This window comes from Hoplias malabaricus, chromosome 3 (genome assembly GCF_029633855.1).
Source record: "Hoplias malabaricus isolate fHopMal1 chromosome 3, fHopMal1.hap1, whole genome shotgun sequence".
NCBI classification, from domain to species: Eukaryota; Metazoa; Chordata; class Actinopteri; order Characiformes; family Erythrinidae; genus Hoplias; species Hoplias malabaricus.
Genome location: NC_089802.1, coordinates 7,322,285 through 7,340,057, shown reverse-complemented (window position 1 = coordinate 7,340,057; position 17,773 = coordinate 7,322,285). Strand labels below are relative to the sequence as shown.

Genomic DNA, 17,773 nt, shown 5'->3' with positions numbered 1-17,773 from the left:
ATGTGGCCAGCAGGCGAACAAGCCACCGCTAGGTGGCACTGTTTTTTAGGACGTGGGGGCCAACTTAAATGAAGACGAATTTGCGCAATATTTAATGTGGTAGTTCGAACAAAAAGCCCCCAAGCTGCTGAATTCAGCTTCATATTACAGACAGTTAGGAGGGGGATCACTGTGGAACACTTTTGAAGGCGCCTTAAATTTAACGACGTTAAAATCCAGCGGAACTTCCCTAATTTCGCTGCAGACTAGGGTTGTCAAATAAAATACGTTAAACTCATCCCGTATTTGTTACTAAAACCGTGTTGCTTATTGGACTGATATGTTTCGTAAGTTTGAGATTGGATTGTTAAAACGGGTGATTTGTTTCAGACAGATGCTCTCCCTCAGCCGGAGGGAGGAACACATACCCAACGGCTCCACAACAGAATATGCGCTTCTCATTGGTCATCACTTTTATTTTAGCCAATCAGCAGCCAGAGTGAGCTGTCTATCATTTACTGCGGCAGCCAATGGAGTCATAGTCCCGCCTACAGGGGGTTGTGAGCTGAGGCCCTAAGAGCAACAGGTCAGTCCTGAGACACTGGGGGAAAACAATAGTGCCACCTAGCGGTGCCTTGTTCGCCTCCTGGCCACATTTATGGATCAGGCTGCATTTGTATTTGGATCGTCATTGGAGAGGAAATGAACAAATACACGTCACGGAAAACATGTGAGTGACTTGATTTTACAAATAACTTTTAATTTCGAAACTTCGACTTTACAAATATTTGCAATGTAAATTTAAACAAATATATTTATTTTCGCATAAAATTGGGATATATCTATGAAAACCAAAAACATGTATTTATGAATGTAACTCTATTTTTGGATTAACATTTGTGCATTTGTAAAGTGTTTTGAGACTAATCTCTCTCCATAGTTAAACATTTTGGAGAATTTGATTGTATTCAGCCAGAGTATCATTAATGAGGCAAGGTACATTGGAGTTCTGGATCACAGTCACAATGCAAACGCATCCTATAGGTATGGGATGGAGCACCATCACTCCAGAGATCACACTTCTACTTCTGAAAGCTTTATACCAACCACCATGCTCTTTCCTTCATTCGTCTCAGTTTTAGATGTGGGTGGTTTTTAAACCTTGGGGCAGGGCTGTGACTCACTCTACCAGGAAGTGTGTTTTTAGGCCTCCCCTCCCCAGAAAAATCTCTTCCTCTCTCTTCATACTCTGCAAAGTCCTCTCAAGTCTTTTCCAGCCAAAAATACTGCAAGGTAAGGTCCCTTTTATCATTAAATCCTTATTTTCTCATCAGTTAAAACCTACTTTGGAACATGTGACAAATCTCTTTTGTGTTTGCCTGTATTTCTGTCTTTTTCTTGAGGAAAAATCTGTATGCATGCAGAGACAGAAGACACGAATGTCATGTGTTAGGTGTGTCTGTGAATAGATACTGTCTCCTCAAAGGTTTAGTGCTCTTTTTTGTAACAGTGAGAAATATTAAATGAGGGTCTGGAATGCGATTACAGTCTCATGCTACTCCACCCTGCCCCTGGCAGCTTGTTGTTTTATTGCCTGCTATCATCTTTCTGATTAGTGGATGTGTATGGCTCATGCCGCATATGATTCAGATACTGTGGCACTGACCCCTGTCAATCTCCTCATCTTTCTTTTCATCCACTAGTCGCAGACGTCTTTCATCTCCCACTACCTCTGTTGCTTTACCTCTCATGTTGCCATTGTTTGGGTTCCACCTGCCTGTACACTCATGTTTAAAACTTGTAGATGTATTATAAATCTGTATTCTTGTGTTGATAATAAGCCCAACATTTTAAATGAATGTCAAATGTATTAACACTGTTTATCTTCTTATACTTAATAATTTTAACAATACAGTTTGTCAACAGTAAACTTTTTGATGTTGTTTATAACATGTATGACTAATAATTTAGTGTAGTGTATTTTATATTGTAAGGCTAGTACGAGACTGGTGCATTTTTCCTTCATGGGGGAAAGGAAAAAATCAGGACAGATTAGCAATAGATGGATGGATGGATGGATGAAAACAGAGTAACTATCACTGTGGTGTTCAACGTTTGTCAGGCAACCTGACTCTCCTCCCCATGGGGTGTCCTCATCAGGGCTACTTGAATTATTCCTGCGTGTCCAGTTACTGACCACATATAAGCTAACCAGGCCAGGTGGACACAAACTCATACAGACTCACTGCCTCAGTATCACACACACTGTGGAGAAGGCAGGCAGGCAGAATGGAGTTGGAGTCAGAAAGCGTGCCTGAGCTTGCTGAGGGGATCTTGCAGTTAAGTAAATGTGCCTTTTCTCTTAGCTCATAATATAATACGAATTATTAAGCCATATTCATAGACATGTCCACTGAGGTCTTTCTGTGGCCACACCTTTCTGCACCTTTCTCCCTGTAGCGCCTCATTATGCTCTCCTTCAGCTCAGTCCGTCTACTCTCTTCCTTCAACTTTACTTTCTGTTGAGGGTGACTGAGAAATATTATAAACCAGCTGTTATGATGTTGAGTGAGTGATAAACCTTGTTATCTACCTTATCCTGTGTTTGGCAGTCTGATCCTAAAGTAACAGTCAGTACTCTAGATCTTAGTAATGTCTGTTTTAACACTAAAATACGACGTAGGAATTTTCATCTCTAAGGAATAGAGTAGAAGGTTAATTCCACTGTTAGGTGAATGTTTCACACTAATAAAAAAATTGAAGTCTTTTTTCTACAACTCCTTTTGGTGGACTTTTAACTGCATGAGTTTTTTGCACTCTGTCAATCTTTGTTTGTGAATATTGTAGCTTTTTTCTTTTAATTATATACTGTACTAAACATAAAACAAGGTGACAAATACATTGCAGTTTTGACGGTCTTGGTTTGCTCCACCTAGTCACCACAAATGCTGAACTGCAGCCCACAGGAAATAACTGTTGAGCAGACTGTTTTGTAGATTGGTGGCATGTTGTGAAAGTGTGTGTGCGTGTGTGTGTGTGTATGTGTGTTCCAGATCATTCAGTCTTATTTTAAAGTGCCTGAGTACCAACCTGGCTCTGCTTCCTCTTTTTGTTTGAGGAGAATGATTGCTCACCCTGTGTTCATTCAGATAACACAGCAGAATGTCCTGGAGAAAGATAACATATATGACTATATATTTCCCTGTATTTGACAGAGAATGCTATATATTTATACTTATGTAAGTTATTTAAATAATATACAACGCATTCAGTAAACATACTCATATACATACATACATACATACATTATCTGTAACCGCTTATCCAATCTAGGGTCGCGGGGGGTCCAGAGCCCACCTGGAATCATTGGGCGCAAGGCGGGAATACACCCTGGAGGGGACGCCAGTCCTTCACAGGGCAACACAGACACACACACATTCACTCACACACTCACACCTATGGACACTTTCGAGTCGCCAATCCACCTGCAGCGTGTGTTTTTTGGACTGTGGGAGGAAACCAGAGCACCCGGAGGAAACCCACGCGGACACGGGGAGAACACACCAACTCCTCACAGACAGTCACCCGGAGCGGAAATCGAACCCACAACCTCCAGGCCCCTGGAGCTGTGTGACTGTGACACTACCTGCTGCGCCACCGTGCCGCCCCATACTCATATATAACAATATAAATAACAATAATGCTTTGTTTTCTGCCAACATCTCTCAAGATTGAGTGTCGCTGTATTTCACTTTGTGAAGACTTAGTTTTATGATCTTAGAATAGTACACGTTAAACTGGACAAATATTAAAATACAAATATATTTTGTTGCTGTCCAGTTAAAAAAATTATCTCAATTTTTGTGGGTTTTTAGTTTACTACATCATATGACCACAGCAGGTGTCCTTCATATTTTGTGAATATTTCATGGAGTGGATCCAAATAAATGCTCCAGAATTACTTGGAATTGATTTCCATTGAAAGTTAAGAAAGTTTCTCCTTCTCATGTAAAGTTGCTAGTTTAGGAGATAAATATATGTTTTTAATTGGACAGCGACACATTTTTAATTTATAAAATTTCATAAAAACCTTTTAAGACCTGGAGGTTGTGGGTTCGAGTCTGAGAGTGACTGTCTGTGAGGAGTGTGATGTGTTCTCCCTGTGTCTGTGTGGGTTTCCTCCGGGTGACTGTCTGTGAGGAGTGTGGTGTGTTCTCTCTGTGTTTGCGTGGGTTTCCTCCGGGTGACCCTGTGAGGAGTGTGGTGTGTTCTCCCTGTGTCTGCGTGGGTTTCTTCCAGGTGCTCCGGTTTCCTCCCACAGTCCAAAAACACATGTTGGTAGGTGGATTGGGAACTCAAAATTGTCCGTAGGTGTGAGTGTGTGTGTGTGTTGCCCTGTGAAGGACTGGCGCCACCTCCAGGGTGTGTTCCCGCCTTGTGCCCAGTGATTTCTGGTAGGCTCCGGACCCACTGCGACCCTACACTTGATAACCGCTTACAGACAATGAATGAATGTCATTTGGGATGGAGGTGATCTTGAAATTAATAATTGTCAGGCACCTGCATATTTAGGCCTTTTAGTATGCATTACACGTATTGCCCCAGGCTTTACTCACTGAGAGTAAATAGAAGGGTGTGGTACAAGTGGTTCAACTTTCACTTTTGCAAATGGAAATGGTGGGCAGTTCATTGGGATGTATAGAGATTGTCAAGTGCCATACCCACATCATACACACTAAAAATCATATGGAATTAAGTACCTGTAGCACGAGAGACTGTCTGAGAGATGTGTTGAAGTTAGAAGGAGCAACCCTCCAATTTATCCATAAGTTCATTTGCTGTAGATTGTTGGCATGTATTTACACATTTTTTAAACACTGCTCTCTAGATCATAGTAATGGGATGGCTGTATCTGAGCACGTCTCAGTGAGACTTGTAGGGACTTGTACAGGGACACACCTCACTCTGGCAATATGCACTTTTCACCTCCCCTTATGTAACAGAATGTTAATTCAGTGCTCTGACGAATACCCAAACGGCTGCGGCCCTCCTGAACTCCTGCTCTTTGCTCTAAGGAGGCTTCAGTGTCACTGTGGGATCCTTTCCTGTTCCTCCACACACTGCATTACTACTGCCTTTATTTTAAAGGCCGTTTGCCGTTTCTATATAAAAAATAATTAATTAATTTCTCAAGTTGTAAAAGTTTTAGGACATTGTAAGCCAATATGCTTTATTTTTTCATTTAATAAAGTCTTTCCATTTTATTGATTAAAAGCATAATAACTGTTTCTGTTCAATTGATTGAATAGAATATATTGCATGTAAGGCGGCACGGTGGCACAGCAGGTAGTGTCGCAATCACACAGCTCCAAGAACCTGGAGGTTGTGGGTTTGATTCCCACTCCGGCGGTCTTTGAGGAGCATGGTGTGTTCTCCCTGTGTCATGTGTGGGTTTCCTCCGGGTGAATTTCTGTGAGGAGAGTGGTGTGTTCTCCCTGTGTCATGTGTGGATTTCCTCCGGGTGACTGTCTGTGAGGAGAGTGGTGTGTTCTCCCTGTGTCATGTGTGGGTTTCCTCCGGGTACTCCGGTTTCCTCCCACAGTCCAAAAACACACGTTGGTAGGTGGATTGACGACTCAAATGTGTCCATAGGTGTGATTGAATGTGTGAGTTTGTGTGTTGCCCTGTGAAGGACTGGCGCCCCCTCCAGGGTGTATTCCCGCCTTGCGCCCAATGTTTCCAGGTAGGTGCCGGACCCACCGTGACCCTGAACTGGATAAGGGTTACAGATAATGAATGAATGATATTGCATGTATTCTGTTGTTTGGATAAATGTTCCTGTAAAATAATAACATTAACTAAATAAACTAATTGTAAATAGGTTCATTTCATAGAATCAGAAGTTAATCTCCCACAAAATCATTTAATATAAACTCTGGTCGTATCTTTGCAGGTTGCAGAATAATGAACTATCCAAATAATACTTGCTAATTTGTCGTCCTGTAGGTGTCTTGAACATTAATGAATGGTTGAAGGGCAGTTAAAATATTATATATAGAAAAAAATTAACTACAATCTGTAACTGTAGAACAACAAAGTGCACAATAAATGTCAGAGAAAGTACTTATACATATTTAAGTATAAGTTCCTAATTTTTCAATACATGGGGAAAATATTAGTTTTTTATTTTTTTATTTTTTAAGAAACCTGCATTGATTTCTCCATATATTTAAGATCAAGTCTTAGAAGTGAGTTGTCTTTTCTTCTTATCACAATGCCACAAATGATCCCAGACACATTCAGATTCATAGATGAGGTAGTGATGGTGTTGAATCTGCAGGTACTCATCTATGTTGTGGTCAAGCATTCCTTAAAAATGGCTTTTTAACAGCTACTCCACCTTTCAGACCCATAGTCCTGGGTTGTCCCCTTACAGTAGAATGATGGACTCTTTAAAAAAAACAACTGCAAACTGGATATTCTGTTAATTTGTGTTTTTGATTGGACATTTATACAATGAATGGTGGTTACTGACTTTTGCACAGTGTTGTATGTTGTATATTGACAAGAGAACAGTGAATAAGGTGGCCAGTAAGTGTATATATAAGCTACTTGAGTTCATCGCAAAGTCTTGTTAGCTACGTACTCTCTTGTCCAACATGTTCAGGCTGTGTTCCTTTGAGGTTGACAGGGCAGAGCACCAATCAGATTACACTTCTTCATTACTGATGGCAGTGCTGATGAATTGGTAAGGAGGGAAATGACAGTAAGGGGCTTCTTTAACCAGTTCAGTAATTTAGATCGCTTGAGTCATGGGAAATTAAACATCTGTGTCACTGCAGATTTCATTGCAGAATATAAAGTAACTTTCCTAAGCATGGTTAGATCTGTACACTAAATATTGAACATTTTGATATTAGTTTATGGGGTGCTATTTTCTGTTTAAACTGTGTTCTTTTCACTTGACACTGAAAATAGAATAAATTAATTGTAGAAGTATTATTTGTATTGATTGAAAATACAGAAGGGTGGTTCCTGATTTTTCACAATATTCTTTGTCTTGAGCGTGGTTTTTAACCAGCATTTGACAGTCTCTAACAGTAAAGAAAGTGTGGTAATAATAAGCAAATATGTTTGTATTGCATAACATCATAGCGAGTACCTCTGTGTCTGTTGTTAATGGTGACACATTTGTTTCACTTCCTTTTTGTTCTTGCTGTCATTTCCTTTGTCATCACATGACTTGTAGGTTTTAAATATATGCAGACTGCAAGCATGAAGCCAATATAGATAGCCAATATATGAAGCCAGAATAGAGCTGGCTAAAGCATATGATAGAAATGTATTGTATCGAGTGTCAAAGAAGGAATCTTTGCGCTTTATTATGCCCTAACAAGGGCATGAAAGCAGTTTGGGCTGCGTGGTGAAACCCATGGGGTACCATAATATTACAGTGAATCAAATGCACTCACCCCTCAGGCAGAAACGTGAACCCCATCATGCACACAATCCCGTTATGCATAATCCTACAATAAAGTGCACAATTAACTGGTTCATAGTGTCTTATTGGGAAGCTTCAAGGCATGCTAGGAGCCAACCAATGTGCTTTGACAAGTCCAGGCTCCTCCCTATCTAAAACAACTATTTCAATCAAAATAATTTAATTCATTTATTCATTAACTAATCTGTTAATTAATTAATCTGTAACCATTTAACCAATTCAGGGTCCGGAGCCTACCCGGAATCACTGGGCACAAGGTGGGAACACACCCTGGAGGGGACACCAGTCCTTCACAGGGCGACACTTTCTCACACCTACTTTTGTCTGGCCAGTCCACCTACCAACGTGTGTTTTTGGACTGTGGGAGGAAAACGGAGCACCCGGAGAGAGAACACACCAAACTCCTCACAGACCCGGAGCGGAACTAAAACCTACAACCTAAAGGTCCCTGGAGCTGTGTGATTACGACACTACCTGCTGCGCCACCGTGCCATTCAATATTAATTATATCATTTTAATTATAAACTACATTTCTAGAAATATTAAGATGCTGTACAAAGTGTAAATAAAAAAAAACTTTTCTCTTTCAAAATTATATGCCCAGTTTAAATATAATGCTAGCAGTATGTTCCAAAAAAGGCGGGACAGGTAAATTTGTGCAATGCTATAAAAATGTAGGTTAATTGGCAACAGCTCAGTGACATGATCTGGGTTTACACAGAGTACAATTTTTTTTTTTTCATTCATTCATTTCTGTAAGCGCTTATCCAGTTCAGGGTCGCGGTGGGTCCAGAGCCTACCTGGAATCATTGGGCGCAAGCCAGGAATACACGCTGGAGGGGGCGCCAGTCCTTCACAGGGCAACACAGACACACACACACATTCACTCACACACGCACACCTACGGACACTTTTGAGTCGCCAATCCACCTACCAACGTGTGTTTTTGGACTGTGGGAGGAAACCCAGGCAGACACAGGGAGAACACACCAATTCCTCACAGACAGTCACTCGGAGGAAACCCACGCAGACACATGGAGAACACACCACATTTCTCACCGACAGTCACCTGGAGGAAACCCACGCAGACACAGGGAGAACACACCACACTCCTCACAGACAGTCACCCAGACCGGGAATCAAACCCACAACCTCCAGGCCCCTGGAGCTGTGCGACTCTGACACTACCTGCTGCACCACCTTGCCGCCCTACAATTTTTAAAAATGTATTTTATTATTATTCTTATTATATATATATATATATATATATATATTTTTAGAAATAAATTTGGGGAGGAGTTCACCATTCTGTGAAAAGTCTATGTGGGCAAATAGTGCAAAAAATTCCATAATCACATTTCTCAACTTAAAATAGTAAAGGACCTGGGGATTTCTTCGTCTGTGATACATAATATTATTAAAAGATACAGAGAATCCAGGGAAATCTTTAAATGCAAAGTACAAGCCCCAAAACCAGTATTGGCTGGCTATGGTATTAAGGCCTCAGGTGACACTGGATGAAAAACAAACATGATTTTGTACGGGAAATCACTGCAAAGGCTCGGAAACACTTCCCATAACACAGTTCAATGCTGAATCCACAAATGCAAGTAAAACTCACAAATGTAACTGCCTTCTCTGGGCCGGAGCTCATTTTAGATGGACTGAGGTAAAGTGGCATAGTGTCCTCTGGTCTGGCAAAACAAAACAGATTCTTTTTTAAAATCATGGGTGCTGTGTCCTCTGGGCTAAAGATGAGATTTACCATGCTACCTGCTCTAAGTACACAGCTCAAAAGCCAGCACTGAAAAGTTAAATCGGGGATAAATCGGGGCTGGGGAACTAAATAAACGAGTTAAAATTACTGAGGATTAAAATCCAATGAATCCTCTGGAAATTGCATCTATGGCTGTTCTGTTGTCCCTTTGTTTTCAATTCCTTTCTCCTGTTTATTACCTACCTCCAGTTTTGCCCTTATGTCACGCATTTTGCGGATACTTCTCTCTTCGTCTCTTCATATTATTCCTTTCTATCATTTTCAAGCATTGCGTGTTTCAGTTTTATCTCCTGTGGTCATGAGTCTCTCTCTCTTTTTCTTTGTGCAGAATGCTCCCCTTCCAGGCAGCTCCAGGTCAGTTTTCGGTGACAGTCAGGGAGCCAGGGCTGCACTGCTGGAGGGTGGAGAAAATGAAGGCTGTGCCTTTAGAGAATTCTGAAGTGGGAGCTTTCTTCAATGGAGATGCCTACTTGGTGCTGGAAAACAGAGGAGATCAGGGAGCAGACCTGCACATGTGGATTGGTAAGGTTCCCATACACACGTGTATTTGTACAGAGACCCTTGGCCCACACCATAGAAAACCAGAATACTCACTACATACAGTATATTAAACAAGTTTGAACTGGATAAGTTATTACAGGTAGTGAATGAGTGTACCAAGCACGCTCTATATCTAGAAACCAGACTTCAAAAATGGCTTGAAGTCACAAAATTTAACTCACTGGAAGTGGACGACCAACTCTATGGATTATAAATTTGTTTATTTATAGACTACAAAGCAACATAATCCAAAGTTACTATAATAATCATGTGATCCTAATGATGACATTAAGGTTATACGATGCGCTTGACTAGCAGGCATGACCGTGCACAGAGAAAGATGGGATGGTGAAAAGAGAAGACCAAGGGATAAAGAGGGCCATGTCCCAGGGGAAAAAGGGAAGGGCGGGTGCTTGTGTGGTTTATTAAAGTTTCAGCAGGTGTGTGACAGGGCAGCAGTGGGCCTGTTGGGCCAGTGTGTATCCGGTGCTTTATGTAACATTAAGCTGGTTGTCAGCATGTGGATGCTCCATTAGAACCAACTGCTCCAATGGCCTGTGTTTCCCTGCTACACTGCCCTCTCTAACATCTTCATGGCCATCCTCATTATTTCTACTCACTGACCCATGGATTCCCTCCACAATAAATTGTTAGGAAATTTCTAAGTGTTTATATATAATAATGGTGTTTGTCAAACTACAGATCACAGGTCCACTGCTATAAAGTCTTATGATGGGGGACTTTATGCATCTCTAGCCCAAACTTGGAATTGGGCATGGAGAATATATGCATATGATAATATTTTAACAGTAAATATAATTACAGCTTTACATACAACATTGTGATTCTCTTGCTCTCTGTCTGTCTTAGGAGAGAAGTCATCTCGTGATGAGCAGGTTGCATGTGCCATGCTTGCTACCCAGCTGGACAACTTTCTGGGTGGAGAGCCAGTCCAGCACAGGCAGGTGCAGGGCTATGAGTCACCACAGTTCATGAACCTGTTCCCCAGGGGCGTCACCTATAAGGTAAGGAAAGAAATCTCTCACTTGCACACATACATACATACATACATGTGTGTGTACTAACATAGTTCCTATGTCAGTAAGATAAATGTGTGTATCATTTTATTGACTAGTAATCACGCACTAATCATAAGGAGTTCAACAGGAACACTCGCAAAGTAGTATCAGACAATTTTGACTGATATAATATTGTCATATTATTAGATGTTAACACTTCCACACCGTAGAAGGATTTAATTCAAATAATATATTCCAGTAAAAGAATACTATGAGGAATGTATCCTTCTAAGTTTAAAAACTGTTATAAAGTTTTATAGAAGTGAATGGTCAGTGACAGCTTCCTGTTCGAGCCGTAAAGTAAATTTACTCACAATCTCCATAGAGGAACTAAGCACAGCGGAAATGAGGGGGGAAATTTCCAATGAGTTTTATGCCTCAGAGTCTAATGGACGGGCAGTGACTCATAGTCAGCATGGAATTACGTGCATTTTTTAAGCTACACTCTTAGTATAAATTCTTGTTCCTGACTGATAAGTGGACCGTCATTTAAGAGACTGTAAAGATGTGCTACTTTCTTTTTTTTATACCCAAGTTTCTGATTTCAGTTCACAAATTACACATAATTACATAATTATATATACATAATTAGACATAATCTCTACACATCTTCAAGCGTAGCTTGTTTCAGTTGTGTCTCCTGTGGTCATGAGTCTCTCTCTCTCTCTCTCTCTCTCTCTCGTTCACTCACTCTTTCTCTTTCAGGAAGGAGGAGTGGAGTCTGGCTTTAGGAAAGCACAGAGTGGATCTGGTCCAGTTCAAAGACTATATCACATCAAGGGGAAAAAAAATATCAGAGCTAAGGAGGTGGAGCTGAGCTGGGACAGTTTCAATAAAGGAGACTGCTTCATCCTCGACTTGGGAGAGGTGTGTGTGTGTGTGTGACAGTGGGAAAGGGACAAAAGAGACACACACAGACAAACTGACAGATTAAAAAGTCCTTCTGGTATAATCTATTGTGACTTTAAATCCCATGTTCCTGTTTGTGGGCCATTTTTCAGTTCCTCAGTTCTTTGTCAATTATACACACTTTAGTGCAGTTTATCTGATGGGAACAGATTTACTGTCTAAATCTTGTATGGCAGGTTGCCAAAACCAAACAATAGATTTAAAAAGTAAGTAGTGTAACCAGAGGGGATATACACATCTATATGACACTAAATTACGACTCCAATGCAGTTACCTTCCATTAAAATGTGTTTGATCAGCAGTAAAACTACTATCATTTTGAATATATTCAGAATCCCTAAGAATGTTTAACTGTAAATGTCACAAGATAGTACTCGTTTACACAAAAAGTCCAACCAGCTTGTTGCTGCTCACTTTCCAGACAATCGTGTCCTGGGTGGGCTCTCAGGCCAACATCTTTGAGAAGCAGAAAGTGAGAGAGATTTCCACCTTGATCAGAGACACAGAGAGACATGGAAAAGCCCAGATCACTCACATCAACGAGGGAGAGGAGACAGCAGAAATGCTGAAGGTCTGTCTTTACTGCAGCTCGTTTTAGCTCTGATCTTATACACTTTCTATAGGGGTTTTCTGTTTCTGCCTTTAAACTCAAGTTCATAAAAAATGTTTTTAAATTATGCTCTTCAGTGGTAGGGTGACCAGACGTCCTCTTTTTTTTTAGACTTAAAAAATGTCCGGGCGGAATTTCACAAACGTCCGGGATTTTGTTTTTCTAGAGCTTACATAGAACTTCGAGAACTTTCGCTCACAAACTAGTCCCGCCCTCCCCTACTCCGATTGGTTCACTTGAGTGAGAAGGGGGCGTGGTGAAGTAGCCTAAAATCTTCTGATTGGACGGTCTGACTGTAGAGCTACCGTTATTGGTCGATAACCTTCTCTGTAAACATTTAATTGGTCAGTCTGCACGTCAGTAGTCCTTGTTTACGTCAGGCAAAGCTAAAGTACCTACCCTCATCTCTAGCAGCTATGCCGAAACGTAAATGTAAGTTTTCGGATGAATTAAAAAAGAAATTCCCATGTTTTCCCATGTGTAGCAAATAAAGGTGTAAAGGACATAAAAGCACACATAGGTTCAGCTAAGCATACAACGGCAGCGAGGGGCGAGAGCTCAGCCCCATGGACGTGTCCTCTTTTTCACCATCTCAGATCTGGTCACCCTATTCAGTGGTAATTAAGAAGAATAATAAAACCCATTCCTATACGTGAGCTGATGTCAGACATAAGGCTTAAATTAGAGCTGTATCTATAACAATATTACATTTATCTTCATTAACAGGTAATCAGTTTAGATTAAGTAGCAACAATCATCACAGTGTGCTCCAGAAAATGCTTTTTGTTTATTTAGCTCTGTGAACATATGTGAATTATCAGTGTATGCATCAAGAATGTAACATACATTTCAGTGTGCGTTTATATAATACTACACAAGACAATTTTGTCTGCAGTACATTATAACATTCAGTATGTATTGTCTCGTGCTGTTAAAGACTTTCCAGTCATAGAAATGACTCTCTGCTTCCTTTACATTTGCATAAACATATATAATAAATAGGTGGTGACTGGAAAAACCACTTTTACATTTCTTTATGTGATTGTCAGGTGCTTGGTTCAGTGCCAGTGCTTAAAGACAGCACACCAGAGGATGACAGCCAAGCAGATGTATCTAACTCTGCATCCCTCTACAAGGTACCCGGACACTTGTTTAACACTTGGAACATTTTATAGTAACTATATAACATAATACACACTGTTTTGGAACAATTTGGCTTGGATTATCTTTGCTGTGGTTATCCACTCAAGGGGAGCCTGTTGTATATGGCACTGCAGTTAAAAGTATATTTATAGCTTTAGATTTGCAAAATTAAGTCTTGAATATAATGTAAGAAATTAATAATGGCCACACAATAATAGGCACGTGCTAGTGTTATGTTTGATAAGTGGAGTCTAATTTAATTTGTTCTAACTGATATAAATGTATTTTGAAGTACATAAAAATTACTGACAAAACCCATGGCCTTTTATCATTCCAAGGCATTATTCCTCTGCTCTTCCTCATGCCTGTGACACTTTTATTTAAACTGAGAGCCTCAAACAGTTAACAATTTATTATTTATTATTCCACATGCAAAATCAAAATGCATTTAATTTTAATTAACATATATTTACTTTTCTCATATTGTTATCATTTCTAGATGCTTAAATAATGTGCATAGAAAGATTCAGACTGACAAACAAAAGCTTGAACGGACGGACAAATAAATATATATTTATCCACCAATATTTGTAGTGGTGCATCAGTACAACTGTAAAGTACTTTGTGACCAAATATCTGTAATGAATAAACTGATGCTGTGTGTACTTGTTGATTAACTGGTGGTGAGTCTTTGTCTACATGTCAAATACTTTTGGATTATTTGCCATTGAAGACATGCCAAGAAGAGTTGCAAAACTGTAGTGTGATATTAAACTCCCTCACAGGTTTCAGATGCTACAGGCTCAATGAAGCTGACCAAAGTCTCAGAAAAAAATCCATTTGCCAAGGACCTGCTCATACGTGATGACTGCTTTATCTTAGACAATGGAGCCAATGGCAAGATCTTTGTTTGGAAAGGTGAGAGCTAGATATTTGAGCCCCATTACTAATAATGAACTTATAACAGATCACATATCTATACATGAACCTGATCCCTGTGAATGCTATCACTTGTTTATAAGCAAATCATTGATAATGGAGCTCTGCTAGTATGCTAAGACAGGAAAAGTCTTCTTGGGTTAGTTTATTAACCACTGGAATAGAAATCGTCTCTTACTGAGTTATTAAACACTCAAATCTTTGTTAATATTTTGGAGATGTGTTAGTTAATCAGTCATTGCTACATTATATTTCCAGTAATAAGTGGGCTCTCATTCTAATGAGTAAACTGAGCCATAGAGAAGCATGGATGCTCCAGAGTATCTGCACATATAGTAGTCATGTCTGGTGCCAAGCTGTGACTAGAGGGCTATAAAGCTCTTAAAGCTTTGGGCTGTGGTCAGAATATATTCTTTGGAGTGATGGAGCTCAGTTTATTACCCCTAGGATGAGTTGGAGTGGATTTATTTTTATCCAGAACTAATCATTCAGCATCAGGATCTGAGAATTTTAAGACATTCAACTAGAATATCAATGAAATCGAATAAATATGCCAAAAAATAGTGTAAGGTTTTCTCAGATTAGTAAAAGCTGTTACCGCAGATAAGACTGACAAAGAAATGTTGGATAATCGCAAACCATTGGCAATGGTGCATCCATATGGTAGAAAAAAGAATCAGTGATGTCACCTAGGACATCTGTTGCCCTGTTTATTAATAATGCTTGTTTTATTCTTTTATGCAAATTATCATATTTTTACTGACCTACTGGTGTTTGTCTGTGTTTATTGACAGGAAGTGGTGCAAATGCAGATGAAAAGAGGGAAGCTCTTAAGATGGCAGATGATTTCATACAAAAAATGAATTACCCCAGGATGAAAACTCAGGTTTGTTGTATTGATATTACAATCCCAAATGTCTAATATGAATGGAGTTGTTAGGTCATGTTATAATCTATATAAGCTGCATACACCTCTTTGTTTCCACACTAATAATCCTCTGACTGTACACACAATTTGTAGTTCTACAGTTAAAGAAAGAAGTCCATCTATCTCTCCACCCCCTGTTTTTTGGTTTTAAAGACACCCACAGGGCCACCACAGATCAGATATTATTTGGGTAGTGGATATTTTTAGTTGATGGGTTATTCTCAGTTTAGCAGTGACACTGAGTGATTTAAAAAACCCAGCAACACTGCTGTGTCTGATCCAATCCTACCAGTACAACACACACTAAAACAGCACTGTAGTACTGAGAATGATCCACCACCCAAATCATACTTGCTCAGTGGATGGTCCTGCATGGGTATTGACCGTTAAAACATGTTGAAAAGTGGCTAACAAAGCATGCAGATCAACATGTTACTCTACAAAGTGAAAAAGTCACATGACATACATGACTTTCTTAAGGTTTCTCAGAATCTTGTAAATCTATTTATTTGGACATACAGGGGTTGGACAATGAAAGTGAAACACCTGGTTTTAGACCATAATAATTATTAGTGTGGTGTAGGGCCTCCTATTGCGGCCAATACAGTGTCAATTCGTCTTGGGAATGACATATACAAGTCCTGCACGGTGGTCAGAGGGATTTTAAGCCATTCTTCTTGCAGGATAGTGGCCAGGTCACTACGTGATGCTGGTGGAGGAAAACGTTTCCTGACTCGCTCCTCCAAAACACCCCAAAGTGGCTCAATAATATTTAGATCTGGGGACTGTGCAGGCCATGGGAGATGTTCAACTTCACTTTCATGTTCATCAAACCAATCTTTCACCAGTCTTGCTGTGTGTATTGGTGCATTGTCGTTCTGATACACTTCACTGCCTTCAGGATTGAAAGTTTGAACCATTGGATGCACATGGTCTTACTGGTGCAATGTGCAATTAATGAAGATTGGCCTCCAGGCTGCTCCAATTTAGCCATGAAACCTCCCACACTACAATGACAGGTGTTTCAGTTTCATTGTCTAACCCCTGTATGTCATGCTTATACTCTGCACAGCACATGACCTGCCTTGTTTTATACGTTCAAGAGACTTGCAATAGAAACTGTAACACTTTCATAAACTCCATGGTTTTCACATCCTACAGGTGGAGATTCTACCCCAGGGCAGAGAGACTGTCATTTTCAAACAGTTTTTCCAAAACTGGAATTGAGTTTTTCAATATTTGTTCAACATCAGGGTACTGTAAAATGTAAACTGCACAATGGGTAAAGAACAGTCCTGCTGTTTTTATCATAATGTCACAGTGACTCAGTATTTTCTTACCACAAGCTACCAAATAGATGTTTAAGAAAAAATAACAAAAAGCCATGGTTAGTCTTATATCATCATAGCACTTATGTTGTGTATTGTGGGGACAAATTGTAGAAAGTGTGTGTACTGAGAAATTCAATAAGTATAAAAAGAAGTTCTGAATATTTTTGTAAAACTAAAATGTTAAATGATGTTACTATTCAAGATTATAAGGTGAAATGACTCATTCTAGTGGAGCTTTTGAGCCATAATTGTTCACAGCACACATACGCATAAAACTTAAAATATAATGCCTTATGTCTGTTTTAAGGTAGTTTTGAAACATTGATCTGAAACTAAATTTAAAAAATCCATTTATACTGGAGCGATATGTTGGATGAGTCTCCAAAAAGATTACTTTTTGATATACATGTACGAATTAAACATAAATCCCATATCTGATGATCTAAAAGTTTGGATAGTAAATAAAATGCTCTTGCTTTTGTCATACACACTGTAAATCTGACTTAGTTCCTCAGAACTGCATTATGCAGCCAATTGGAAAAATCTGTGAAATTTCCCTTTAAATAAGGACAAAATCTTACTTCATTTTTACACACCTAAACCCAAATCAGTCACATCAAACTCAAAAAATGTAAAGCAACTGCCACTGTTATTGAGTGATCTGTGTTATTCACCAGTGTCCAGGCCAATATGACATTTAACACAACCTATAGACAGTTCTGTTTTTTGTTAGTTTTTTTTTTACTCATTTTGTTTGATAATAATCTGAAGAAATTAAAATCTTAATGAAACAACAAATAAAATGGTTTTCTGAGTCTTGTTCTTTCACTGTAATATTAAACGTAAATGCCATGGTGGTCGACTTTTACTCAAAGAGACACAACAGCATTACAATGTGATAAGACTTTAGAAACAACTCCCCCTCTCTGGTTTGAACAGTATGTTTACACAGTATAATTGCTGACATATATATGAAAACGCTATTAATTTAAATGCTATTGATCCTTTAGTCAATGGTGTTATGACAAATGTGTATA

General features: G+C 39.4%; 1 protein-coding gene across 1 annotated transcript; it reads left to right on the top strand.

Moving 5' to 3' along the window:
* Positions 1-919: 919 nt before the first annotated feature.
* Positions 920-17,525, top strand: capgb (capping protein (actin filament), gelsolin-like b). The gene is made up of 10 exons (XM_066664518.1): positions 920-1,023; positions 1,116-1,272; positions 9,586-9,779; positions 10,668-10,822; positions 11,582-11,743; positions 12,207-12,356; positions 13,445-13,531; positions 14,324-14,456; positions 15,272-15,363; positions 16,567-17,525. Exons 3-10 carry the CDS (start codon positions 9,587-9,589, stop codon positions 16,630-16,632), a joined length of 1,038 nt encoding a protein of 345 aa, XP_066520615.1. The 5' UTR covers positions 920-1,023; positions 1,116-1,272; position 9,586; the 3' UTR covers positions 16,633-17,525.
* The last annotated feature ends 248 nt before the right edge of the window (positions 17,526-17,773 follow it).